Source organism: Garra rufa, chromosome 11, assembly GCF_049309525.1.
Source record: "Garra rufa chromosome 11, GarRuf1.0, whole genome shotgun sequence".
NCBI lineage: Eukaryota > Metazoa > Chordata > Actinopteri > Cypriniformes > Cyprinidae > Garra > Garra rufa.
The window spans coordinates 33,739,667-33,767,390 of NC_133371.1; the positions used below are offsets into that span (position 1 = coordinate 33,739,667).

Genomic DNA, 27,724 nt, shown 5'->3' on the forward strand with positions numbered 1-27,724 from the left:
CCTATTTCCAAAAAAAGTGGAGTGTTCCTTTAACTTTAAAATACTCTATGGTAAAACACTGATATCATTTTAGCGAATGAAAGAAAAAGCCAATGAGGCGTTTATCCAGTAATATAGTAGGGTTATAAATTTAATTTGCCTTACCTCTGAGGACTCATTATTCATATCAGCAGACGGCTGCTCAGACTCCGAGCTCTGGGAGCCTCCTTTTCCAGGAGTCTATTTCCACAAAGATACGGACAGAAAAAGCAGAGAAAGGAAGGCCTCTGGAGTCAGACGTCAGTTGCGATTAAAGTTCATTTCATTATATCACACTATTCAGGTCTGGCACAGCCGATCAGGTATCTGGGAAGCCGATCAAGACTGAGTGCTGGTTTGGCCTGCTCACTGCATGTCATTCGCAAGGTGCAAAAGCACAGATCTCTTTGTTCACTTCTTGGGATGTTCTCGTAACCGCTGTCATTCATACGAGAACATGCATCGGGCTGAAACAAAATACTCACCAAGAGGGGCGTTTAACGTTTCCCTCGGTCTTGGCAACCCGGTGCAGTGTGATGTCAAACAATACCGTTCTCTAACATTGATACGCCCTTGACATTTCCTATGCGTCTACTGTCAGATCACAAGATGTCACAGTGGTCGGAAACTGCTCTTTATAATCACTATTAGATCTCACTCTCAGCTTCCCTTTCACTAGTGAAAGAGAATAACTTGACGACTCATCACATAACATTGACCTGATTTAAAAAATAGTTCTGGCTATGTCCAAATATGCAGCCTTCCCTGTGCAAAACATGCAGGGTGTTTAAATGGGCATTAGAAACGTGAGTTGGATTAATCTCATGAAAACCTGCTAAGAAATATTCGTCACACCTCAAAACCAATAGGAAAATTTTGAGCTTTTTTTTTTTATATTTTCAAGATAATTACGGTAGTAACATTTCATCACCCAATTCTCATGATAATTGGAATTGGTTTTTAAAATTGGCTTTAATTTAATTAATATTTTTAATTTTTAAAACATACACTACCAGTCAAAAGTTTTAGATTTTTAATGTTTTTTAAATCTTCTGCTCACCAAGCCTGCATTTATTTGATCTAAAATACAGCCTAAACAGTAATATTGTGAAATAGTTCTACTATGTGAAATAACTTTATGCTTTCTATTTGAATCTATTTTAAAATGTAATTTATTCCTGTGATCAAAGCTAAATTTTCAGCATCATTACTCCATTCTTCTGTAACACATGATTCTTCAGAAATCATTCTAATATGCCGATTTGCTGTTCAAGAAGCATTTATTATTATTATTATTTATTTATTTTTTTATCAATATTTAAAACAGTTGAGTACATTTTTTCAGGCTTCTTTGATGAACAGAAAGATCCAAAGATCAGCATTTATCTGCAATAAAAAGCTTTTGTAACATTATACACCAACACACAGTTAAAAAGCTTGGAGTCAGTCTTTTTTTTTTTTTTTGTTAAATCAATACTTTCATTAAGAAAGGATGCTTTAAATTGATCAAAACTGATTATAAAGACATTTATAATGTTACAAAAGATTTCTAATTTAGATAAATGCTGCTCTTCTGAACTTAAAAATTCTACTTAACGGTTTTCAACATAATAATAAATGTTTTGTTTTAGCAGCAAATCAGAATATTATGATTTCTGAAGGACCATGTGACTGGAGTAATGATGCAAAAAAATTCAGCTTTGAAATCACAGGAATAAATTACATTTTAAAATATATTCAAATAGCAAACAATTATTTTAAATAGAAAAAATATTTCAATTTTACAGTTTTTGCTGTACTTCGGATCAAATAAATTCAGGCATTTTTTAGCAGCAAATCAGAATATGATTTTTGAGGATCATGTGACAGAAAACTGGAGTAATGGCTGCAAGAATAAATTACATTTTAAAATATATTCAAAGAGAAAACAGTTATTTAAAATCTTACTGTTCAAAAACTTTTGACTGGTAGTGTATATAATAAAATAAAATTTTTAGAATATATATTTGTTACAATAAAATAAAATATCCTATCATTCTAAAGTTTGTGTTAATACTTTTATTCACAAAGGCTGCGTTAAGACATCATTTTTACAATATTTTAAATTTTAATAATTGGTTTACTTTTTTCTAATCACCAAAGAATCACCAAAAAATTCAGAAAAATATTAAGCAGCACAACTTTTTACAACATTGATGATAATAACTGGCTGCTGAAAATTCAGCTCTGACATCACAAGAATAAATTACATTTTAAAATATATTAAAATAGAAAACAGTTATTTAAATTTGTAATAATATTTAAGAATATTACTACTTTTACTGTTTTGATTAAATGCAGAATAAAAAAAATGTACCCCCAAAAAGAAAAAAACTATATATTACCATGGTGGATTACACATAATGCTACTTCTGTCTGGTGCTGGACCAAAAACCTGTGGTAGATCCTTTAGCCAATATAACATGACTCAAGTGAAGACGTTTTTCCATGTTATGATAAAGATTCAATGATTCAACGAACTGCTGGATGCTGGAAGCACTCAGTACTAAATGGACATAACTGCACATCATCTCCCATGCATATCAATTGCCAACCATTAAGATCAGAGTTTACAGGATTATTAAACAGAAATTATGGAATCGAATTCCAGGGCTGTCAGCTGCTGCTTAATAGCGAAGGCTAACAGCTATACGACTATAGCAAGAGCATATCCGACACATCAAACATCTCAATAAATGGAGAAATCATCTAGTGTGAGCCACAGATCACTGCACAACCAGCTATTTCAACAGGACACATCTTTTGGACAAATTAACAAAGCTGACACCTTGTCGTTAATCATAAAACGGCGTATTAATAAGTAATTGTCCAAAGCTAAGTAGCCTGCTAACATGCTAACAGCTCATTCTCCATGTCAACATTTACGCAGAATGACATTATCAGGATATTTACTGTTCCTCAAGAACAAAGCAAATCTTCCTCCCTCACGATTTAAGACTGTCCTCAAGAAACCACAAGCGAAGAGTCAATATTAATCAGTCTTACACAAGGCCATCATTCAGTGTCAGGCCCGACGAGCTACAAATCACATTCAACTCAATGAGAGTCTGTGTGTTTTTGACTCACCATCTGTAATATTCGTCTTAACATTCTGCTCCGTCCTCAGGATAGAACTTCAAATCTTAAAAGTTTGCTAATAAAGGTGTGTTTTAATATGTTGTTGTTGACACCTGCAGACTCACACTGCTGCTTCTGTACAAGACAAGCCCACCCGTTTTCCAATAAGTCCCGCCCTTCACCTAATCAACATTTGACGTGATTGGACGGCTTGCGTGAATGGCTTTTACGATGACCAATCGTAGGCCGACTATAAGGAGCGTCCACCAATCATTAAAAAAGATATTAGGTCAAAGACGGGACTTGTTATAACCATAGATATATATATATACGTAGATACCCCATTGGACCGGTCCAAGCATGTAGATGTGTCCGCCATTTTGGAACGGTCCACTTGACGTCATTCACCATAGTGTAGGTTCGCAGACCAACGCCTGTGCAGGACTGTGGCATTTCGAATATTCAGTGATTAACGTACTATGGTCAATTACATACATCTATGGGTGAAAGACGTCAAGTGGACCGCAGCAAAATGGCGGACGGCTTACGTATAACACCCCATAGAAACAGTCGATAATGAGGCATCTACATATATATCTATGGTTATAACAGTAACCGCCCACTTTTCAGTGGCCTTGATTCCGGAAGTAATCTCCCATTCATTGTTTCAGTCAGGGTTGTAAAAATCACAGCAAAATATAAATGTCATAAACAAAGCCATCCAGCTCAGAAATTAACCACAACACTACAAACATTATTTTGAAGCAAAACAAGTATTTGAAATGTATATGAACTACGCACTAAGCATTTTGAATGACGTTTTATAAAATTTGAAAGCATTTGAGAACAGAAATAGTCAAATAAACCGTCTTAGTTTGGTTGAATGTCCCTCCAGCAGATTTATAGGAAGGATAAAGATGTTAACAGATAGGAAATAGAAAAACAGCCTGTGGCTTTTGAAGACAAACTTGAAATGTTTTCGCAACCTCATAATAAACTCATACTTGTTGTTATAACCAAACGCCTCCAGGAGAGGACTTGCCACATGACTTTCCAAGAAACATTTTCAACACACCTTTTCCCTGAAACTTTAAGGGTGTTTTCTGATTATGTGTTATCTTATGCTGCCGAATCCCTCTTTCAAATATGTTTATCCTTTGTTATTACCAAAACGTGATCATAAATCACATTTAACAACCCAAATGGTATTTACATCAGGGAGTTATCACAATCAGATCCCAACTTTAGAACACAAGAGATGAGTTTATTTCATTTCAAAGTTTTCAGGGTATTTCAGTTTTTTGTTTTTTTTCCCAAAGACAGGCAAAACACATTTTTGGCATTTCTGTCAAATCACATAGGGGATATTTTGACACCGTAATCTTTTACATATTAAACAGTGTTCACTGATAAACAAGAGCTGAGATGCCTGCGTTTTTAGCAGTGCAATCCTTTAGTCCTGTCTAATACAAAGTGAGACTCAAAATACTAATTATTTCGGCAGAAGCTGACATTTTTAATATTAAAACATATTTACATCCTAACATGCAATCTTCCCTCTGAGGAAAGATAAGTATGCTTGTTTACCATCTATAGTCTTAACAAAACAGTTTGGCAACATTCCATCCCATTCAGTGAAATTCACTTACAACACAAAAAAAAAAAAAAAAAAAAAAAAAAAAAAAATTAAGTATGGAAGATTGCAAAGACCCCAGTGGAACAAAATAGTATGCAAAATTAAATAAAATGAGTTATTGATGTGTGAATTGTTAGTATACGCACAATGTATATTGCATTTCTGAAAACACTGGTCTGACCAGATAGATTAGGGTTAACATTGGGCGTTTTGCCTTCTTTTTCTGAAATATTCAGAATATCGCTTCAGGCAATAAACAGCATAATATTCCATAGTCTTTCGTGGACCAATGACACCAGGAGAATATTTTTTTTCTTTGTTCACATTTTACCAAATGCCACCTGGCTCAAAAGTAGTTCTTCCGCCTTACAAGAGATGGAAAATTGAACTTTCATGTGCAAAAAGAAAGAAGGCTGATCAGATTGCACCATTTAATGTGGCAAATTCATATTTAAGACCAAACTGTGAAACAAAACCTTCAACTTCACAGCATGTTAAACCTATATTACAGGTAGATATCTGTGATGAAGGCATCTAATATAATCAGAAGCAGCCCAAATCTTCCTTGAGACTATTTACATATACTAAAATTAATGATTTCACGTTTTTTTTTTAATTATTTGGCTCTTTATCAAGAATTTTTATATACCCAATACCTAACAATATGCCTAGTTATCTATTAGATATAAATAGACAGCATTTCAAAAGACCATCCTAGTTATCCTTTCTAAAAAACAATCAAACCTTAGCACTTCCAAATTAAGCCATCTGTAAAACAATATTTCCAAACTGTCCATCATGACAAGCATGTCCATTAATCTTCGCTTAATACTTATCATCACGTTCGTCAAATACCTCCACCTTGTTTGGCTTGAAATGCACGTTTACAAATAAAAAGTTATGAAAATAACTCTCCTTGTTCGTATTGACCCGGAAACTTGCAGGCATTTCACAACAAGCCTTTGGTTTCTACACTTAAAAAAAAAAAGGTTCAAATAGTAAACATTGAAATTATACATGCAAAACTGTCTTTTCTAGTCCAAGGATAGTTTCCCTTGCATTGATGCCCTTTACAGGCAGTTCTATCTGTGCAAACGGGGCAGTCCACAGTCATGTGTGGCTGTTTGGCGGAGGGGGGCGTTGTCATCCGCGTTCGCGGGCTCCTGAGCGTTGCCGTTCGTGGGGCCGCAGCGAGGAGTGAGTTTGCGGAGATATTCTGCGTGGACAGGTTTGTGGCACTGTAGCACCCGGATCGCCTCGTCAATTTTGAACCATTTCCGCTTCCGACCTGCAAAACATATATTTTTTAATATAACACTGAAACCAATACAAACTATTTACTCTTAAAGGGATAGTTCACCCAAAAAGAATTTGCTCATCCTTAAACTATCCTTGGTGTATATAACTTTTTTCTTTCACACAAATACAATTAGAGTAAAAAAAATGTCCTGGCGTTTCCAAGCTTTATAATGGCAGTGAAAGGCTGTTGAGATTTTGAAGTCTGATATAGTGCATCCATCCATCATAGATAGTACCCCACATGGCTGGGGGTTAATAAAGGCCTTCTGAAGTGAATCGATGTGTTTGTGTGAGGACAATATCCATATTTAAAACTTTATTAACCTGCCGGAGCAGTGTGGAGTACTTTTTATGATGGATGGATGCACTTTTTTGAGCTTCAAAATCTCAACACCCATTCACTGCCATTATAAAGCTTGGAAGAGCCAGGACATTTTTAATATAACTCAGATTGTATTAATCTGAAAGAAGAAAGTTGTATACACCTAGGATGACTAGAGGGTGAGTAAATCATGGAGTAATTTTCATTTTTGGGTGAACGGTCCCTTTAAAAAGAAAAGCTCCTTATGGGCACTGATGGGTCCATCAAGAACCTTTAACATCTATGGAACATTTAATGTTAAATAGTGTTCAAGTTTAAAAAGTATATAAATTGTCAATTTGTTTAAAAAGTTGTTAAGAATCATTTCACTAGATAAGACCCTTCTTCCTCGGCTGGGATCATTTAGAGCCCTTTGAAGCTTAATTAATTTAAACTGCATTTTGGAAGTTCAAACTTGGGGCCACCATTAAAGTCCACTATATGGAGATCATTTCTGAATAGTTTTCCTCAAGAAACATAATTTCTTATCGACAGAAGAAAGTAAGGCATGAACTTCTTGGATGACAATGGGGTGAAAATTATCTGTAAATCTTTGTAAACAAATATGGATTTTGATTGAGATATTGTTTTTTTCAGCTGTTTGAAATCTCATTCTGGCGGCACCTATTCACAAATAATGCAATGCTAAGTCTCTCCAAATCTGTTCTAATAAATAAACAAATTTATCTACATTTTGGATAGCCTGAGGGTGAGTGTTCTTTTGTAAAATATTCCTTTAAGAAAGAACTATTCTTAAGAGAAGCCAAAATGGCTCTTCTTTTGCTTTGCTACAAATCTTTATTTTTAAGAGTGTAATTACATTTTACCTATTGCCCGAGGTGATCGAGAAGTAATTCTGTACTCGCAAGAGTTTGATTTACTTCTGACATCCTGCTATTAACTAGACTTGTTGCTTGGGTTTAAAAATGTAAAGCTTTATTTTAAATACGGTACAAAAGGTCAACTTCACTGTGAACTTGTCAGACGTTTGGCTGCCCAACCATGTGGCTGACAAACATTCCACTGTATTTATAGTCCTGAAAACGGTCTCTCACAAAGTGCTGAAACTTAAACATTCACATTAAGCACTTTCAAACATGTCATATATGCGGAAAGGTTAAAGGTCATTACTTTGACAATCAGACTGTTGACCTTTTCTGCATTTGCGATTGAGCTCTGTGTCAAGTAAACCCGTTTCCTCTCTGTGTATTGAGGTTATGATGCCCTATTTGGCAGCCAAAACCATGGTACAGGCAGAGCGAGGCCAGTGATAAGGGAGTGTAGTGACGCTCACTGGAAAACAACTGTGCCCCTGCTAACAGCACGCCTCCCTGTGAACAAACTTTGGTCTATTTATACGGCTGCTAGGAGTGAAGGATTACCTGTTTTTTTCTTTCCTCGCCATCTACAAATAGTGCAAGTTTTGAATTGCGCTGTCTGTGGGCAAATGTTATTATAGTGTATCCTTCCTGACAACAAAAATTCAGTAAGTAAAAGATTTTAAGTGGCTAATCCACAGGCCTGCTCTTTATCCGTAATAGCTTTGTAAAATAGTTATATAAATCCCCATATTTGCAGCTGCTTACAGATCAGCAGTTGTGTCTTATGAAAAGAAATGAGCTGGTTATAAGCTTGTCTGAAACGATTTAAATTCTGTCTTGTTAGCAGACTAAGCTGTTTGCAGACAAATAAAGTCCCCTATTGATTTACTGCACACTTGGGAAGAGGTCACTTTGTTAAAGATACAGGTGAGCTTCTCTGGAGGACTCAATTAGCATTCTTGCTTGTCTCCTTACAGACATCATACTCACAGATGTGTCGAGGTGCCATATTTGAACTGAATGAGATCTGAGAACTGTGGGGTTTATTGAACACTTTATTATGTTTTTTGATGAAAATATTTCAGGATTTCTCTCCATATAGTGGACTTCTATGGTGCCCCCATGTTTGAACTTACAAAATACAGTTTAAATGCAGCTTCAAATGCCTCTAAATGATCCTAGCCAAGAAAGAAGGGTCATATCAAGCGAAACAATCAGTTATTTAAAAAAACTAAACAAAAAATGTATATACTTTTTAACCTCAAACGCTCTCCTGTCTAGCTTTGCGTGAACTTTGTGTTTTCCAGTTAATGACAGTTAGGGTATGTCAAAAAATTCCCATCTTATTTTCTCCTCCAACTTCAAAATTGTCCTTCATCGCTTACAAAGTTTACAAGTGAACATGCAAAGAAGGTCAAACTCCCTTTACAAAAAAAAAAAAGGGTAAAACAGCGATGTAGGGTGATTTTGGAGTTGGAGGAAAATGAAAATGTGATGGGAGTTTTTCGACATACCCTAACTTTCATGAACCAGAATACACAGAGTACACTCAGCGCTAGAGACAATTGACAAGCTAAAGTCAAGCGTTTGAGGTTAAAAGTATATAAATTGTAATCTTTTTTAGAAAATAACCAATTGTTTCTCTAGATAAAACCTTTGTTCATTGGCTGAAGTTGTTTAGAGCCCTTTGAAGCTGCATTTAAACTGCATTTTGGAAGTTTAATTTGGATTTTTAATGAGTTGGAAAATTTTTGTTTTGGAAGTCAACTACTCCTTCAAAGGGACAGTTCAGCCAAAAATGAAAATTCTGTCTTTAAACACTCACCCTCATGTTGTTCCAAACCATAAAGACTATCGTTCATCTTCAGAACACAAATTAAGATATTTTGGATGAATTTTTAAATCTTTCTGACGCTGCAACCCGCATTAACAAGAGTACCACGATGCATGCGCAAAAAGTATTCTTGTAGCTAAATAATATTAAGATTGAACCACTGCTGTCACATAAAATATTTTAACAATGTCCTTCCTACTTTTCTGGGCCTTGAACGTGTCAGTTACATTGCTGTCTATAAAAGGTCAAAAAGCTCTCGGATTTCATCAAAAATATCTTAATTTGTGTTCCGAAGATGAACGAAGGTCTTATGGGTTTGGAACAACATGAGGGTGAGTAATGACAGAACTTCAATTTGTGGGTGAACAATCTCCTTAATTAATAAAATGGTTTTTCAAACATGTCACACTGCTGTCATATCTTAAAGTTCTCTCTTTCTAAATGGATTTGAACTGAGTCTACAGCATAAAACACAAAGCACAATCAGTGAAGTCCGATTCCTGAATTGAATGACTCTTTTGAGTTGGTTCTTTTTAGTGAATTTAAAGGGTGTGTTCACACTTGTTATGTTTGGTTCCATTAAAACCAACTCTGGTGCGATTGCTCTGTTAATGCGGTTCATTTGAGTAAGTGTGAACGCTGCCATCCGAACCTTGGTGTACACCAAACAATGGGTCTTGGTCTGCTTCCAAGCAAACTGGTGCAGTTTGAAGGAAATATGAACACAACACAGACCAAAGCAGTGTATCCAAAACAATATTAGCATAGGGCAAACGTGGAGCAACGAGGAGGTAAAGTGCCTTTTTATGAGCTCTATTCGCAGGTGGTGAAAATAAAATCATATGCATATGTTTGGTTTACCAAATAAACCAAGCGAACCGAACTACAAGTGTGAACACCCCCAAAATCATACAGTGCGACCAGTGTGATCCGATTCATAAGCAAATTACTCTTTCAGTCTGCTCCTTTTTAGTAAATCTGAATTACTTGGAGCTGTTACTAAATAAATCTGACTGACTAACTGAATCGTTTACACACATATCTCAACTCACCAATATTGACCGAGTCCTCCCAGTCTTCCAGTGTTTCTGTAACAGTAAGCACATACACGTAGGTCCGATGCTTGCTGTCCTGATTCTGCTGTACAGAATGAGAAATATGAAGTTATCACATGGCTACACAAAGTGTGAAACATGCATTGAGAAGGTGTGAAGATAAGATATTTATAAATGTTTATAAAATAAAGTCTTGTTTATTGAAGTATCATTGACGTGCTACGAGTGGCCGGTGTAACGTCTTACTTTATATAAGACAGTTTGGCAGTCTTACCTCAAACACCCCTAGGAGCCTGCCAAGGGTGCCCCTCACACCAGCCTGTTGAAGCAAGAACAGATAGAGAAAAAGCATTAGAGAGAACTTTTATGAGAATAACTAAGAAAAACACTCAAATTCTGTTGCCTTCTAACAAGCCACACTGACATCACATTATATATGTGAGCCTGGACCACAAAACCAGTCATAAGTAGCATGAGTAGCAATTGCCAAAATACATTGTATGGGTCAAAATGATAATTTTTTCTTTTAAAGCCAAAAATCATTTGTTTATTAAGTAAACATCATGTTCCATGAAGATATTTAGTAAATTTTTGATTAGACAACATTAAAGGCGATTTTCTTAATATTCAGATTTTTTTGGCACCCTCAGATTCCAGATTTTCAAATAGTAGTATCTCAGCCAAATATTATCCTAACAAACCGTACATCCGTGAAAAGCATATATTTTCAGCTTTAAGATGATGTATAAATCTCAGTTTCAAAAAACTGACCCTTAGTGTTGGCTTTGTGGTCACATATATGATCCTTGTTGGCACTTTAAAAAGGAAATGACTTCAGCTATGACATAAGCTGCAGCATGAGTCTATCAGTGTTAACAGCAGCTTAACAAGAAGATGAACACACCAAATTTCTGGAACCGTACCAGCCGATGCTGACACATCAGGCCGAAACATTAGCCCCGGCTCACTGATCCGGGAGACCTGAGCTGCATGTTTCCACAACACAGGAGATTCCCGGACAACATAATGCTCACAAGAGAACATCATGTCTTCATTCAGACGCTGCGAAATGCCCCAACCAGCCCGAGCTTACCCCGCAAATTGGGTTGATATGACCACTCACGATTGGAACTGACAAACAACAGGGGGCGATTTCAGGGACTATGAGAGATTTTGTCTATTTAAAATGCCCTGAGCGCGTTTCTGTCATCTCTGTGTAGCCTCATCTGACACGGTCACATGACATGTGCATGACCCTAGAGAAATCCTAAAAACAAGCAACTTTCATTCTGTCAGCTGGAAAAATACCAAATTTAAGCATTACATAAGGTCAAATGTGATTTTTATAACCAGTCTATATTGATTAACATGACACGAATTACCATTTTTTTTGTTTATCCTTAAAAGAAATTGCAGAGCAAGTGGCTTGTTTTAAAAACGCCAAGATCTTTGGGACATCCCACTTCTAGCAAAGCCCCTAGGGGTAGTTTGGGTCCCATGAGTGTTGCCATAGCCAGCAGCATGTTGTAATTCACAGACAGGTTTATAGTCTCCTCCAGGGTCTCCCTAACACTCGAATGGCTTAAGTTACACCTTTTAAACCATTATGTAAGAAATAAATCCCTCGAAGTAAAAATAAAGTCTAAGAAAAAAAGGAAAAAATAGGCCAAATATGGCTTAGTTGTGCAGTTTATTTTAGTGTTATGCAATTATGCTGAAATTTAAAACCTGGACCATTTGATTTGTGATAATGTTATTAAAATGTATTATATTATACAGTCAAATAGTGTGTTTAATTCTACTGTAAATGTCAGTACTGGTTTGGAGAACTGTGATTATTTTAACTTAAAAAAAATAAAACACTGACTGCAGTAATTAAGCTGCATTCAAATCGGGCAACCGCAAGCGTCCAAACACTGTGACTCTTGAACCTCTGGGACATGTACATTTCAGACGGACGAGGCCAACGGTAACGGGACACGGTTTCTAAATGTCGCTGCAATGGTTCACAGCTGTCAACAAATTACCCTCTTGGCAACCTCTAAGATGGCCCTTCAATGTCATGACACAGCCCATCCTTGAAACGAACAACATAACCATTAGCTGAGGTAGACATGAAAAGATTCATTTAGCCAAGCCTCTTAAATTGAAGGTGACAGAAAACGGGCTCACGCGCATATTGTGAATGACGAGTGAGGAATCTATAGGCTGGCGGTGGTATCACATGACCATAGCTCTCATGCCGATATCTGTAACAGTTGAGTCAAAGGTGTTGGCAAAACTGAATGGAATGCAGTGTGGATGAGAGGATTTAACAGTCTTCTTATGGATAATTTAACACATTTTAAAAGCTAAAGTTAGCTTACACCTTACTTTTTCTAAATTAAATCACTAGTTTACCCAAATACTACAAACTACTGTTTTTGTCCTTAAATTACAAAGTCATTGGAGTCCAAAAATAGTATGGAGCATATAGTATATACTGCTAGGTATGCAATAAGCAGTATGCATGGTGCAAAGCAAAAAAATTCTTGGTGACAAGATATGGGACAGCTGTAACCCCTAACTCACTTAAACATGAGCAAGGTCCTGGTACTGTAAACACATAGCATTACAATACAGTGAGGCCTCATTTAGGATCCTGGACCCACCGGCAGCCCCTCAAAAGCCCGAGGGACCACCATTACCCAACAGACCACCTGATGATGCAACCCGCCTCAGTAAACCAGTGAAGAGAAAACAAGATACAGTTGAGGTCAAAAGTTTATATCCCCCCTCCAGAATCTACTTTTTACCAACATAAGAGGGATCATACAAAATGCATTTTATTGTTTATTTAGTACTGACCTGAATAAGATAATATATTTCACATAAAAGATGTTTACATATAGTCGACAAGAGAAAAAAAGTGCAAAAGTTTACATCCCCTTTATACTGTGTTCTTACCTGTGTTAAACTGCCTGCAGTTCTTCTTTGGTTTTCTAGCATTTTTTGTGTGTTTGAACCCTTTCCAACAATGACTTTATGATTTTGAGATCCATCTTTTCACACTGAGGACAACTGAGGGACTCATATGCAACTATTACAGAATGTTAAATGCTCACTGATGCTCCTGACGGAAAAACCATGCATTAAGAGCCAGGGATGAAAACCTTTTGAATTTGAAGATCGGGGTAAATTTAACCATTTTGTCTTCTGGGAAGCATGTAATTATCTTCTGTAAATATATATATATATATATATATATATATAAATATATATATATATATATATATATATATATTTATTTGGCCAAAATAAGAAAAAAGTACACATCTCTGTTCTGTTCAAAAGTTTTTCACCCCCGGTTCATAATGCATGGCTTTTCCTTCTGGAGCATCAGTGAGCGTTTGAACATTCTGTAATAGTTGCATATGTGACCCTGGACCACAAAACCAGTCTTAAGGTTAAATTTTACAAAACTGAGATGTATACATCATATGAAAGCTCAATAAATAATCTACTGATAAATGGTTTGTTAGGATAGGACACTATTTGGCAGAGACACAACTATTTGAAAATCAGGAATCTGAGGGTGCAAAAAAATCTAAATACTGAGAAAATCACCTTTAAAGTTCTTCAAATTAGGTTTCTTAACTATGCATATTACTAATCAAAAAATACATTTTGATATATTTACAGTAGGAATTTTACAAAAAATCTTCATGGAACATGATCTTTACTTAATTTCCTAATGATTTTTGGCATAAAGAAAAATCAATAATTTTGACTCATACAATGTATTTTTGCCTCTTGCTACAAATATACCCCAGTGACTTAAGACTGGTTTTTGTGGTCCAGGGTCACATATGAGTCCCTCAGTTGTCCTCAGTGTGAAAAGATGGATTCTCAAAATCATACAGTCAGTGTTGGAAAGGGTTCAAATACACAAAAATGCTGGAAACCCAAAGAATTTGTGAGACCTAAAGGATTTTTCTGAAGAACACAGCCACAGGTAAGAACACAGTATCAAGGGGATGTAAACTTTTGAACGGGGTTATTTTTATAAATTCAACTATTATTTTCTCTTGTGGACTATATGTAAACATCTTTTATGTTAAATATCTTATTCGAGCCAGTACTAAATAAACAATAAAATGCATTTTGTATGATCCCTCTTATTTTGGTAAAATAATTAACATTTTGAAGATTCTGAAACGGGGATGTAAAACTTTTGACCTCAACTGTAAATATATAACATAGACACGATTATAGCACTTAAATATGAAAAAAAAAAAGTCAGATTTTCATGATATGTCACCTTTTAGATACATTACCATTCAAAAGTTTGGAGTCTGTAAGATTTTTTAATGTCTTCAGTGTCACATGATCCGTCAGAAATCATTCTAATATGGTGATCTGGTTTTCAAGAAACATTTTATATTGTTATAAATGTTGTTGGTAACAGTGTTGAGGTCTTAGAAGTTCTCTCAGATCTTCTTCCTTTATTTGAGGTACAGGTAGAAGTGTTTTGAGAACAGAACTCACCTCCTCATAAACCTCTCGAACCGCTGCTCCTCCAGGCTCCTCTTCCGGCTCCATCCCTCCTCCTGGAACGATCCACTGATCTGGATGTCGACTGCTGCTAAACAAGCAAGACCTGCCATACACACACATTCACAAACAGAGCTTAGTCAGATAGTCCAAATCCAAGAACTCATCAACACTTTGTCAGAAACATCTTGACTACATAACTGAGTCTAACCTGATACCGCTCACAGTTCATCAATATGCAATATATCCATCTTATCAACTTTCCTGGCACTCTTAAAGAAATGTTGAGCTCAACATGTACTGTGGAAATTAAGTGATAGTCCAACCAAAACCATGAAATTTCTGACATATGATTTTGTTTCTGTGGAAGACATTTTGAAGATTGTTTCAACCGTTTCTGTTCATACATTGAAAGCCAATGGGGTCCAAAAGCATTTAAAGAGATGGTTAATGGGTGCTTTAATAATATAACTGAGTATTAGTGCTGTCAAACGAATAATCGTGATTAATTGTATCCAAAATAATAGTTTTTGTTTACATAATATATGTGTGTGTACTGTGCATATTTATTATGTATATACACACACACACAGTATATATTTTGAAAATATGATAGATGAATCGTGATTAATGCATTGCGTGATTATGTAAATAAACTGGTGAATTAGTTATTTGAACAAATTACAAAGACTTGCCTGAGGCTATAGTTTACACAGGTTGTAAATAATGTTCAGTTTCTTGCACAGACTGATTATTTTGTTTCATAAGACCTCAATATATCGTCAGAAACCACTAGTATTCATTTTGTGTTAGCTGATATGCTTTTTTTTTTACCCTTAAATTTTTAGTAGCTATTGACTTGCATTATTAATTACCAATCACTATGGTTTTTTAGCTAAAAATCTACTTTATTGTTCTTAGCTAACCTAAGGGTAAGAGCAAATCCGATGATTTCACCGAAATCTATATTAATTACAACTGTATATTAGCTTCCATAATGAGCTACCGTGATTCCACTGCATTACTCTGATTGAATGCCGTCACTCTCCACTACTCTTCTAAAAGGCAATCGTATATCTGTGGAATCACTTCTTATAAATAAACTACCGGCAACAGCTGCCTCGGCCATAGTGACAGATTCTGTCTGCTGAGAGTCAAGCTCTGCTTTAGGGTATGAGTTGTGGGAGCAAAAACAGCTGCGGCCGAACCAGGAGACCATGAGAGATGTGGAGAATGGAGATATCTCACAGGTTCAGTCTTCACATTGCTCTGTCATAGCTTTAGTTTGGGAAAACCTAAGAATCAATATGCAGGTACAGTGTGAGTTGTTAAAGAATAAAAACATTAAGATACAACATCATATTATATGACGCAGGAGGCAATTAGCATTAAGGTTGCTCATCTTTATTTTGAGCAATTTAGTACACCTTCATTCCAGTAAGCACTGCAGTCAATATTTGGCTATGTGATACGTCAAGCAAAATTCCCCACCCACTGAAAGCCATAAAAGCTATTCTGATAACTCTTTTGATTCGTCCTTGGAACTGATAAATTAATAAAACTAAGCCATAAAGGATAACAAACATTGTGGCTGCACTATTGTTTCAATGTGTTATCTACATTACAACATGTGTGGCTTTTATATTAGATAGAGTTCAACAATGGGGTGTGTGATATACATCGTCAATAGCGTAATTGTTATTTAAAGATATGTGATTTGACATTATCAAGTATATTGCAAAAACCAAACAAAAACACCCAGGGAGTGCACGCATACATTATGAGACATAGGTTGGACTACTCTGTGAGTAATTAATACAGATTTAGTCTATTAAAATTAGTCCTGTCAAATCGATTAATTGCGATTAATCGCATCCAAAATAAGAGTTTGTCTTTACATAATATACAAATATACACAGTACACACACACACACACACACACACACACACACACACACACACACACACACACACACACATTATGTAAACACTTTTACTTGGGATGCGATTAATCTTGATTAATCAATTTGACAGTACTAATTAAAATAGAAGTTAATATTACTTGACTTACATTTTAGACACAAGTTCCTGTTTTTTCGTCAATGAAAATAGTTTCAAACAAAACCACAGCAGAAATGTTTTGCGTCTCTGAGCAACACAAAACAGTGTTTTTTTACTAAATCAATCAGCGGTTTAAACAAATCGGTTGAATAAATGACTCAATGACTCACTCATGCAGTGATTCGCCACCACCTATTGATGATTTTAGGTTTATATTTAAAGTATATTTTCCCTTTTTCACAAAAATAAATATCTGGGCACCACTTGTTATGAGGTAATGTGACAAACTAGTCCTGCCAAATCGATTAATCGTGATTAATCACATACAAAATAAAAGTCTGTGTTTTACATCATAGATAAATATCTACATACATATATTGCGTAAACACAACGTTTTATTTTGGATGCGATTAATTGCGATTAATCGATTTGACAGCACTAATAAAAGAGAAGTTAATATTACTTGACTTACATTTTAGACTAGGGCTGGGCGATTTTGCCTAAAAAAAAAAATCTTCGATTTTTAAAGAAAAATTCGAGTTTCGATTCGATTTTCGATTTTTTTTTCCCCAATGCACTTAAAAAATGACTGTAGACATTAGATATAGTGTCAAAAGTGCAACTTTATTGCTATGATTGTCCTCAAGAGATAAAATGCATAGAATCCCAAAACAAAAAGTAAATGAGGCTCTGTTATTCAACAATTTCAAGCTTTAACCCAGGTTTAAGCAAAAGTGCAACAACTTCACAGTAGCTTACATTTTCTGTTAAAGAAATCAGATAATTACACATTTTGTAACATAACATTACAATTAAAAAAATAAACTCTTCTCAGTATAGTGTGAATATAAAAAATGAAACTTGCCTGTGGCAGACATATAGCCTGCTCAAAGAGTGAACAAATGTAAACTTTTATCTATAACAACAAAACACGTGCTTGTTAGATCTCTGAAACATTGTGCATCTAATACTTTCAGCATGTGATTAAAGCCTCGCTTTTCGACAGAATAAATTGGCAACATGTCTGTGGCAATATAAAACAAGATCGCCTCTGTAATCGCTTTCCATCGCGCTCCGTTCTTATCATAAGGCGCACAGTTTGTAAAGCTCTCAGGAAGTGTAGTTTGCTTTTTAGCAGGTGTGCTAGAGGAGCCGTATTCCGGCTGCACTTCTCCCATTCTTCGGGATGTTTATTCCTCAGGTGCTGGAAAAGATTTGTTGTACTGCTGATTCTAGTAGCAACAGCCTTGAAACATTTTGCAGCAAGGCTTCGTCTGTGTTTTGTCTGCTGCGGGCCGTTCACATGTAGCGTCTTTTACGCGCTCAAATTCGTTATTTTAAATGTAGACGCGCGGCTTGCGCGCGCATAATGGAAGCGACGCGTGCGGTGCGACGCGTTCGTTTTTTCCAGGCGCGTCCGCTCCGCATCGAGATAAAAACATCTCAACTTTTCAGAATTCAGCAAGCGCACCGCAGCTTGGAGCTAGAGCGCAGCTGATGGTTGCTTAGAAACGGCAGACGCTTCCGGAGCACAAGCGCCCGAGCGCTTTGTTGACAAGGAAGAAAGCGTTTTCCACGCGTTTTTAGGCGCGACATGTGAATGGCCCCTTAGGCCGCGATCACACCGAACGCGTTTTTGCAGTTGGAGGCGCCTCTTTTGAATGGTTTTCTGTTGGCAGTGAGCGTTCTCCGCGCTGCTTATGCGCCCCGGGCGCCTCGCGTTTTCGCCGCCTGCTGCGCCTCGCGTTTTTGCAGAAGCGCTCTGAGCGCCTGAAGTTGAAAAAAAAATCAACTCTGAGCGGAAAAACGCCCAACGTCATTCGCGTTCTTTTCCACTGTCCAATCGAATGAATGGAGAGGCGGGCCTTCTGTTCTGGTGACGAAAGTTTACCGTTGCTTAAAAAGTCCGGAGACTGCAGAAAAGGAGGAGAAACCTTTGTGGTCTATCGTGGGTAACCCGGAGCTGTATTATTTAGGGTTTCTGCTAATATGACAGTTTACTTAACAGCAAAAAACTAAGATTTTAGAGCGCTCGCGCTATAATCCTTTGATTTGACTGACAGGACAGCTGTTTTGGTCATTGCTTAGCAACATAAAAAAACCGCAGCACACTGCTCTTTTTTAAAAGTCACCAAAAAAAGGCAGTGCTGTGCGCCTCGCGTTTTTAGAACTAAAAGACGCGTTCGGTGTGATCAGGGCCTTACCTGTGCTTTTCTTTGGAAGTAGTTCTCTGCTACACGTTGGAAAGTTGTTTTGACTGTGTTACGCTGGGCGGGGGCTGGCTCATATCGCGCTACGGTAACGCACAAGACGAAACGCGGAAAAGTCAGAAAAAACTATTGTGGCAAAAAAACTCGAGTTTGCAAAATAAAAATCGTTTTAAACTACAAAATCGATAAATCGATTATATCGATTTTTTGCCCAGCCCTATTTTAGACACGAGTTTTAGACACACTTTAGACACTATTTTTGCTCTATTTCGTAAAAATAGTTTTAAACAAAACCACAGCAGTGGTAAAAATCATTTCCAGTGTGATAAAGTAATACTTGCATACATTTTAACATACTTTTTAAGTTGTTATTTGATCAAACTGCTAATTTTTACAAAAATTTAACAAAACTGCGATTTTCACAAAAATAAACAACTAGATGCCACTTGTTATGAGGTTATGCAACAAATTAGTGCTGCCAAATCGATTAATTGTGATTAATCGCATCTCAAATAAAAGTTTGTGTTTACATCATATAGAAATATACACACACATTATGTAAACACAAACTTAATCGATTTGACAGCACTAATTAAAAGAGAAGTTAATGTTACTTGACTTGCATTTTAGACACAAGTTCCTGTTTTTTGCACTTTTTCGACGTCAACGAAAATAGTTTCAAACAAAACTACAGCAAAACTTGTTAGCATCTCTGAGCAAATCACAATGGTGTTTCATTGCTGAATCAATCAGCCGTTTGAATGAATCAGTTGAATGCATGACTCAATGACTCACTCATGCAGTGATTTGCTGCAACCTACTGGCGATTTTAGGTTTATAAAGTATATTTTCCTTTTTTCCCCCCAAAATCATTTTAAATATCACTATTGAATGTTTAGTTTTTAAAACATAAAGCATTATTTATGCATTTGTAACTGCAGGTTAACTGCAATCATGTCCTGCATTAAACATCTGTGTAAATGCATCGAAATTCCACTTCAGATGCAGATTCTGTGCCACCTCTGCATTGCAAACACACATTTAATAGATACTGATTTCATTTGATTGGTAACAGTCCTATAGTGTCTTACTATTTAAATTGATTTATTAAATGTAAGAATTTGACACAAAAGACGGTGCATACATTTACTTTGAAAAACAAATTGGCCTTCTAAAGGTAAAAATGCACATAAAAGGTAAAAATCTTTTTAAACTTATTGGAAAAGTTCATTTCTGTTACTCCTGCAAACTAATCACCACACAGAATATAAAGAATATCAAAAGCTTTCGGAGTCAGCTGTCGAAAGCACTTCTAAACCTAAATATAAATTTTTCTTTTATGGCAAAAATCATTTAGGATTTTCAGTAAAGATCATGTTCCATGAAGATATTTTGTAAATTTTCTACCGTGAATATATCAAAACTTAATTTTTGATCAGTAATATGCATGGCTAAAAACTTAATTTGGGCAACTTTAAAGGCGATTTTCTCAATATTTTGATTTTTTTGCACTCTCAGATTCCAGATTTTCAAATAGTTGTATCTCAGCCAAATATTATTTTATCCTAACAAACCATACATCAATGGAAAGCTTATTTATTAGTTATGAATTGATATATATATATATATATATATATATACCCTCATGGCTGGTTTTGTGGTCTAGGGTCACATATATTATGCATATTAGAGCATTCTAGGAAATTTCTATTTAGGTATTAATAAATATAAATTCATAAAATGTATATAAAAGTTTATATACATTTTATAGGCATTTCATATCATTTATGAGTAAAATCATTTCGCATATTCCATTCTAAATCAAATTTTGTTACCTTGTTTAAAATTATTTTAGTATCACTGAGATACTATTACAGTTTTCATTAATATAATTAATTATATTTCGTTTTTATATTTCATTTTTTCATTTTTCATTTTTTATTAAGTTTAATATAGTATAATACTTTTGTGTTTGTCATTTTTGTTATTATTTGTTTTTAAAAAGTCTACATTTCATACATTTTTATTTTAAAATTAAAATCTAAAATTAAATGTTTTAACAATTTTTTTTTAAACAGTTTTAGTTTGAAATTTAATATCCCGGATTAAAATTTAAACTGAATTAAAATTTTAAATCATCCTCAATCCAGTTCTGAATGATACACAACCCTGTTTACAGAGCAATCTACCAACTAATGACATTCAAAATCAAGGATAACGAAAACATTCTGAATCAAGGACTGTCTGAAAGCCAAAACAAATGGATAACAGTTTCTATGACTTGCACCGTAAAAAAGAATAACATTCCCTAAACAACTGCCTAATAAATTAATCAATTTTTTCTCCATTCCACAAGGATTAATTAGCTTTAAAACTCCAATCCCTCATAGTCCTGAGCATCTGCTGACACACTGACCCAGTTCAGAGCCCCAGTGACACTCAAGATGAAGTGCATGTTAAATCCCAGCATGAGTCTGAGGGGCACGTGTGGCCCCATCATCATAAACAGGACCGAAGAGAGCGTCAATCTTTTTGCCCGAGCAAACAGTGGCTGTCTTCCAGTTACGATAGGTATCAGGGTCAGGGCTGTTTTTGAAGTTTCAGGAGAGTCTGTAAATCTACTTGTGGAATAAATTATAAAAAGTTTGACAAGATTCACAAATACAGTTTAACTTCTTACAGTGGATTAACGTGTGCTTTTGGGCTGTGCATTGAACCCGTGACCTTCCAGTTGCTAAAGTACCAGACAAACCACTGCCGTGCTAAAATAACTAACATGGATAACAGCACGTCAACACAAAATCTGGAAACCAAGACGTTCACGCTTTCAAGCCTTTCACTTCATTTGCAAGTTTGAAAGGTAAAGCTCACAAGCCAAAGGAGGAAACGCTTAGGGCTTATAATCAGTCACGTACAGCACGCAGAGTGCTGTTTCATTCTGGTTTGTTTTAAGGGTCATTGTTCAGGTTCAGTCCACTGTATCATGTTCGCATTTAACGGGATCATTGTTGCTATGACTACTCTGGCATTGTTGTTATCGAACCAGTCTGCTCAGCTTGACCATTCAAAAACGGCAATAAACTCCCTGAGGCGAATGTGGCCCTCACGGTAGACCTGAAATTACTGTTTATCGCTAACGTAAATGTTTGTATGCTTTAAACAACAGCTGAAGTTATAAAATATACTTTTGTTTAGGACAACTCCATCCAAAGACTAAAACAAGCCAAGCCGCCACATTCAATCCGAGGCATAAGTGGGCGAGAGAATGACAGAGGCTTAAACCAAAAACACACCCAAAAACACAAACACATTTTTTAGAAGCACAGTATCAGCAGGAGACTTTTTGATTGTAAACACGGATATATACCACACTCTCAAGAGAAATTACATTGGAGTCTTGTTTATGTAACATTGTTTCAGTTACAAATTGTGCAAAAAACACACAAAAAACATAGATTTGTGTTTGGAATAGTGTACTTGTTATTGCTGCAGCACACTCTTTTTTTTTTTTTTTTTTTTTTTTTTGCATATCAGAATACATTGTGTGTCACAATTCAGTGAACTCAACTTTTGACTTTTCCAGTGTGGTTATGTAATACTTGCATAATTTTTAACATACTTTTCAAGTCGCTATTTGATCAAACTGACAAATTTGTGGACATTTCCATACAAAATTTGAACAGAAATGATCTGTGTTGAGGTTATGTGACAAACATTTTGTGACAGCACTGTTGAAACACAGTATTGTGCAGTATACATACATTATATGTTTTTAAAACATTTTTAATGCTCTCCAAGGCCGTTTATTCGATCAAAAATACAGTAAAACAAAAAATGTGAAATGTTTGTACAATTTATTATTGTTTTTTTTTTTATTTTAATGTATTTGAAAATGTGATTTTAAATATAATTCAGTGTGACAAGTTCCTTTGGAAATCATTTGTTGTGGATTTGATGCTCAAGAAACATTTCTTATTATTACTGATGTTGAAATATGTCAATATTTGTTAAAATTGCATCTTTTTAGAGACACTGTGATAATTTTGTTTCAGGTTTCTTTGGCAGATAAAAAAACTGCATTTATTTAAAACAGAAACAATGTAAAAATCTTTACGGTCACTGTTGATTAATTTACTGCATCCTTGCTGAATAAAAATAATAGAACAGTCATTACATTAAGTATATTAGAGCATTCTAGGATTTTTTTATTATTCTTGCACCATATCGATAACATAAAAGTTAAGGTATTATACAATACAAGATTTCTTTATCTCATACATACAAAACCAGTCAAAAGTTTTTGAACATTAAGATTTTTAATGTTTTTAAAAGAAGTCTCTTCTGCTCACCAAGCCTGCATTTATTTGATCCAAAGTACAGCAAAAACAGTTAAAACCTGAAATATTTTTACTTTTGAAAATAACTGTTTTCTATTTGAATATATTTTAAAATGTAATTTATTCCTGTGATTTCAAAGCTGAATTTTTAGCATCGCTGCTCCAGTCACATGATCCTTCAGAAATTCTAATATTCTGATTTGCTGCTCAAAACACATTATTTTTTTATTACGTTAAAAACAGCCGAGTAGATTTTTTAAGGTTTCTTTAATGGATAGAAAGTTCAAAAGAACAGCATTTATCTGAAACAGAAATCTTTTATAACATTATAAACATCTTTATCATCACCTTTGATCAATTTAAAGCATCCTTGATAAATAAAAGTATTGATTTCTATAACTTATTTCCCAAAAATAAATAAATAAATATATTATACTGACTTCATGCTTTTGAATGGTATCATGTATAATATTACAAAAGCTTTATATTTCAGATAAATGTTGATCTTTGGATCTTTCTATTCATCAAAGAATTCCTAAAAATAAATGTACTCAACTGTTTTAAATATTAATAACAATAAAACAGCAAACATCTTAAAAATGATTTCTGAAGGTGAAGAAATGATGCTGAACATTTAGATTTGATCACAGAAATACATTACATTTTAAAATATATTCAAATAGAAAATAGTTATTTTAAATAGTAAAAATATTTTAAAATGTTCCTGTTTTAGCTGTACTTTGGATCAAATAAATGCAGGCTTGGTATATATATATATTTTTTATTTTATGAGTAAATCAATAAAAAAAAAATTACTTTTTAGATTATATTTTATCATTTAGACTTTTTAGATTCACACAAGCAAGTACCTTTTTCGCTTTCTTCGAAAAATGTAAAGATTCAGCTATTATGATTATTATTATTATGTGAGGTTGCGTTGTAAAACAAGAGCACAAACAGCATATGAGCTTGAAGACTGCACTAGTGCACTTCTCGAGGATGTGCCATGTTGTCGCTTGTACTCGGCTAACTATCGCTATGACAGGAATGTACTGACGTCCACAGTAGAGCGAGTTCCTATACTCAGCTATTGAAATGATAAGGAGTCAATAGAAATGCACAAAACAGTAAATCCATCCCAAAGAGAGAGATAAAAAAGCAACCAACTAAATCAATTAAAGAAAAAAATATATAAAAAAGTAAAAAAAGAAATCCGTCGGGGGACAGTGAGCGTCATTCTGGTTCTATAAATTGCTGCTGATAGGTCACTGGGAGCCACAGAACATAGTGTAACTTACCTCCTCTCCTCCTCCTCCTCCTTCTCCCCCTCTTTCAGTGCTAATCACATGGAGGAGAGACCTGGGAGACCGGGTCCTGTTGCAATGCGGAATATTCAGGGTTCGAAGCTCCCATGCCTCAACACGTCTTATGTAATCAAACTTCAACAGCTTTAGTAGTACTTCGTAATTAAAAATACACAGACTCGGTAGTCTGAACGAGCTCATGAAGTTCATTTAAGGAAAAGAAGACATCTATGACTGAGTGTTTGTGTATACAACAGCATTTCCGAGTTACCCACATCAGGTCAAGCCCTCATCTCAGAAGTCAAGAACACCTCGACTGTGACTGACATGTTTCATAATAGACAGTATTTTTAGTCTAAGCAGAACCTACTTTCCAAGAGGTCGCAAAATGTTAGAGGCGATGAATTTGATAGTAAATGCTCTTTAAGAATATTCAACGAGGTTGAAAAGAAATTAGACTACTTTTGTCTTGCATTCTAAAGTCATACAAGTTTTCAACTATCCATTTGATGGATATATGTCAAAGACCTGTCATAAAACCTTGATAGTAAGCCCTAAATAGTCCATTCTCTCTCTCAGACCTACATAACAGTACACAAATGCCTTAAAAACCACGAAAACATTAACCTGGAGCATGGGTAACAACTGTGAGATATGATCTGGAGGAGATACCACGTCTGTAGCGGAAGGTCAGTTGTTACCTGTTGTGGACACGACAGCTGTCATTACTCAGGACTAAAGCTCACTGCTGGCTTTTAGTGAGCTGATCTCATTGATTACATTTATAACACCTGCCATCAGTCCTCCATGCACAGTCATATATTTCTAGACATGAATTATGAATTTGTGGTCGTGAGAACCACTCATAAAGAGTCTTATCATTTGGGTGTAGTCTATTATGTATTTACTTTAGGGAGTAAAAAGGATGAAATATGGCAAGCCGCTTTAACATTCCGTTCTTAAATCGAAATAGTATCGATGTTTGTGTTACTACTACTTTTTGGCAACAAGGTCCCATTAGTTAAGATTAGTTAATCACAGCTCATATTAACTCAAAACTTTTGATTTAAAAAATGTAGTAGTAAGTCTTCAAATGAAAATGAACTGAGATTAATAAACGCTTTTCATTGCGAGCTCATAATAGTAACAAATTGAATCTTATTGTAAATATAATCTTATTTGAATATTATAAGTTAGTACTACCAGCATGTAATCATTTGTTGTTTTCCATTATACTAGTACATTTTTAATCTAAGCATCAATGAACGGCCATTTTGATTAGTCACAACATATTTAAATAGCAAAAGTAACTAGTAAAATTGAAATGCTATAAGTAACAGCTGGGATAAATACTAGTCACTATAAGTACAAGAAATACTGAAATAGATACTATTCGGAATATATTAGTAACTAAGTTACTTTACTAGTGAATAAATAATAGTAACTGGATTAGGTCATAAATTAATAGTTTATATCTGAATCACAGATTGAATTAAATGGCTTAGTTACTAGTCCCAATATCTAATTTAGTAGACACGTCTTGTCACTATTGGATTAAGTGTCCACTTGTTAACATGAACTGACTACGTTTAACTAATGGGACCTTATTGTGAAGTGTTACCGAATGAGCACTAGCATCCGATTCTGGTCACTAGGTTGGCTTATATTAATGAAAGGAGTAAGGCATTGTATTATAAAATATATAGCTGACTAGTTAGTAAACGACTTGTATATCTATTTCTGACGTCTCTGTAGTAGCACTACATGTAAACCACCAACCACATTTGTACTTTTCTCAGTTTTACCTCGTCCTCCCGATCGTTCTTGAAGCACAGACACGCTGCTCGTTTTTTAAAGCCCTCTCCGTCATATGTCCTTGTCTGATTGGGCTTAAATTTCATCATGTGGGGTTTTCTCCGAACAAAACACGAATACAAGTGTTCTCGGTTGCCTAGTTTTTGGCTCCTACGCGCAGCGCCACTGTCTTTCAGGCCAAGAGCTGAAAGTCGTCCCAGATTTTCCAGGCTGATCATACAGTTTGCATTTATAAGAAGCGCCTCATGTTGAAGACATAATTCCTCTCTTGACAGCGGAGATTGTGAGTTGGGCTGTTCTCGTCTTGACCATGGTGGCTGGCTGGTGCTGCTGTGTGAACACTCCTCTGCTGCGGCTCTCCAGCTCTGCGCAGTCGCCTTAAATCAGCTGCAATAGGATCTGCGTTACAAACCCAAGATGCCATCAACAGATAGGCGTTTCCCTTTTCGAAAATATGAATGAGACATCATCCCAGCCGCAAGACGAAAGAGGAAATTGATTGAGAGTGTTGTCAGCAGGTAGAATTAAACAATGCTGCAGCACTATAATAATTTCAAAATGAAAGACAGTCATTGATTCAAGTAACACTAGAGACAAAAGCCAAGCTGCAGTGTTATAACAGAGATTGTGGTGATGTTGTACTGGCTCCATCTGCTGGTAGCTGTGAGTTTATACAACCATTTGAGAGTACAGAAAAGATTAATTCAAGAATAATTCATTATTTTACATCTTCCGTGTTTAAAGGAGTAGTTCACTTTCAGAACAAAAATGTACAGATAATGTACTCACCCCCTTGTCATCCAAGATGTTAATGTCTTTCTTTCTTCAGTCATAAAGAAATTATGTTTTTTGAGGAAAACATTTCAGGATTTCTCTCCATATAGTGGACTTCTATGGTGCCCCCGAGTTTGAACTTCCAAAATGCAGTTTAAATGCAGCTTCAAAGGGCTCTAAATGATCCCAGCTGAGGAAGAAGGGTCTTATCTAGTGACGCGATCGGTTATTTTCTAAAAACATTTACAACTTATATACTTTATAATCTTAAACGCTCATCTTGTCTAGCTCTGCGTGAACTCTGTGTATTCCAGTTAATGACAGTTAGGGTATGTCGAAAAACTCCCATCTCATTTTCTCCTCCAACTTCAAAATCGCCCTACAGTCGCTGCAGAAGTACTGACCCAGTGTTTACTGGGTGAGCATGCAAGTAAGATCAAACACCCTTTACAAAAAAAAAGGTAAAATAGCGATGTAGGGTGATTTTGAAGTTGGTGGAGAAATGGAGATGGGAGTTTTTTGACATACCCTAACTGTCATGAACCAGAA

The 27,724-nt window shown here is 35.5% G+C and overlaps 2 protein-coding genes across 5 annotated transcripts in view; both read right to left on the minus strand.

The window, feature by feature from the left end:
• eea1 (early endosome antigen 1) overlaps positions 1-3,284 on the minus strand; it is a 39,325-nt gene extending 36,041 nt beyond the window's left edge. Inside the window, exons 1-2 of the mRNA XM_073850511.1 lie at positions 3,145-3,284; positions 145-219 (exon numbers count right to left, since the gene is read on the minus strand). Of these exons, the coding sequence (XP_073706612.1) occupies positions 145-219; positions 3,145-3,168 (99 nt within the window). The 5' untranslated portion in view covers positions 3,169-3,284. The remainder of the gene's footprint in view (positions 1-144; positions 220-3,144) is intronic.
• A 1,101-nt stretch (positions 3,285-4,385) lies between these two features.
• On the minus strand, positions 4,386-26,934 carry nudt4a (nudix (nucleoside diphosphate linked moiety X)-type motif 4a). Of its 4 annotated transcripts, none has more exons than XM_073850467.1 (5): positions 26,382-26,934; positions 14,669-14,769; positions 10,416-10,460; positions 10,139-10,223; positions 4,386-6,059 (listed from the first exon to the last, which is right to left on the minus strand). In XM_073850467.1, the coding sequence occupies exons 1-5, from the start codon at positions 26,617-26,619 to the stop codon at positions 5,854-5,856; spliced, it is 675 nt and encodes a 224-aa protein (XP_073706568.1). In that variant the 5' UTR covers positions 26,620-26,934; the 3' UTR covers positions 4,386-5,853. The 4 variants fall into 4 exon arrangements, with proteins under 4 accessions (XP_073706568.1, XP_073706567.1, XP_073706566.1 ...); XM_073850466.1 differs by having other exon boundaries at positions 10,139-10,226; XM_073850465.1 differs by lacking the exon at positions 26,382-26,934 and having other exon boundaries at positions 14,669-14,779.
• Between the last annotated feature and the right edge of the window lie 790 nt (positions 26,935-27,724).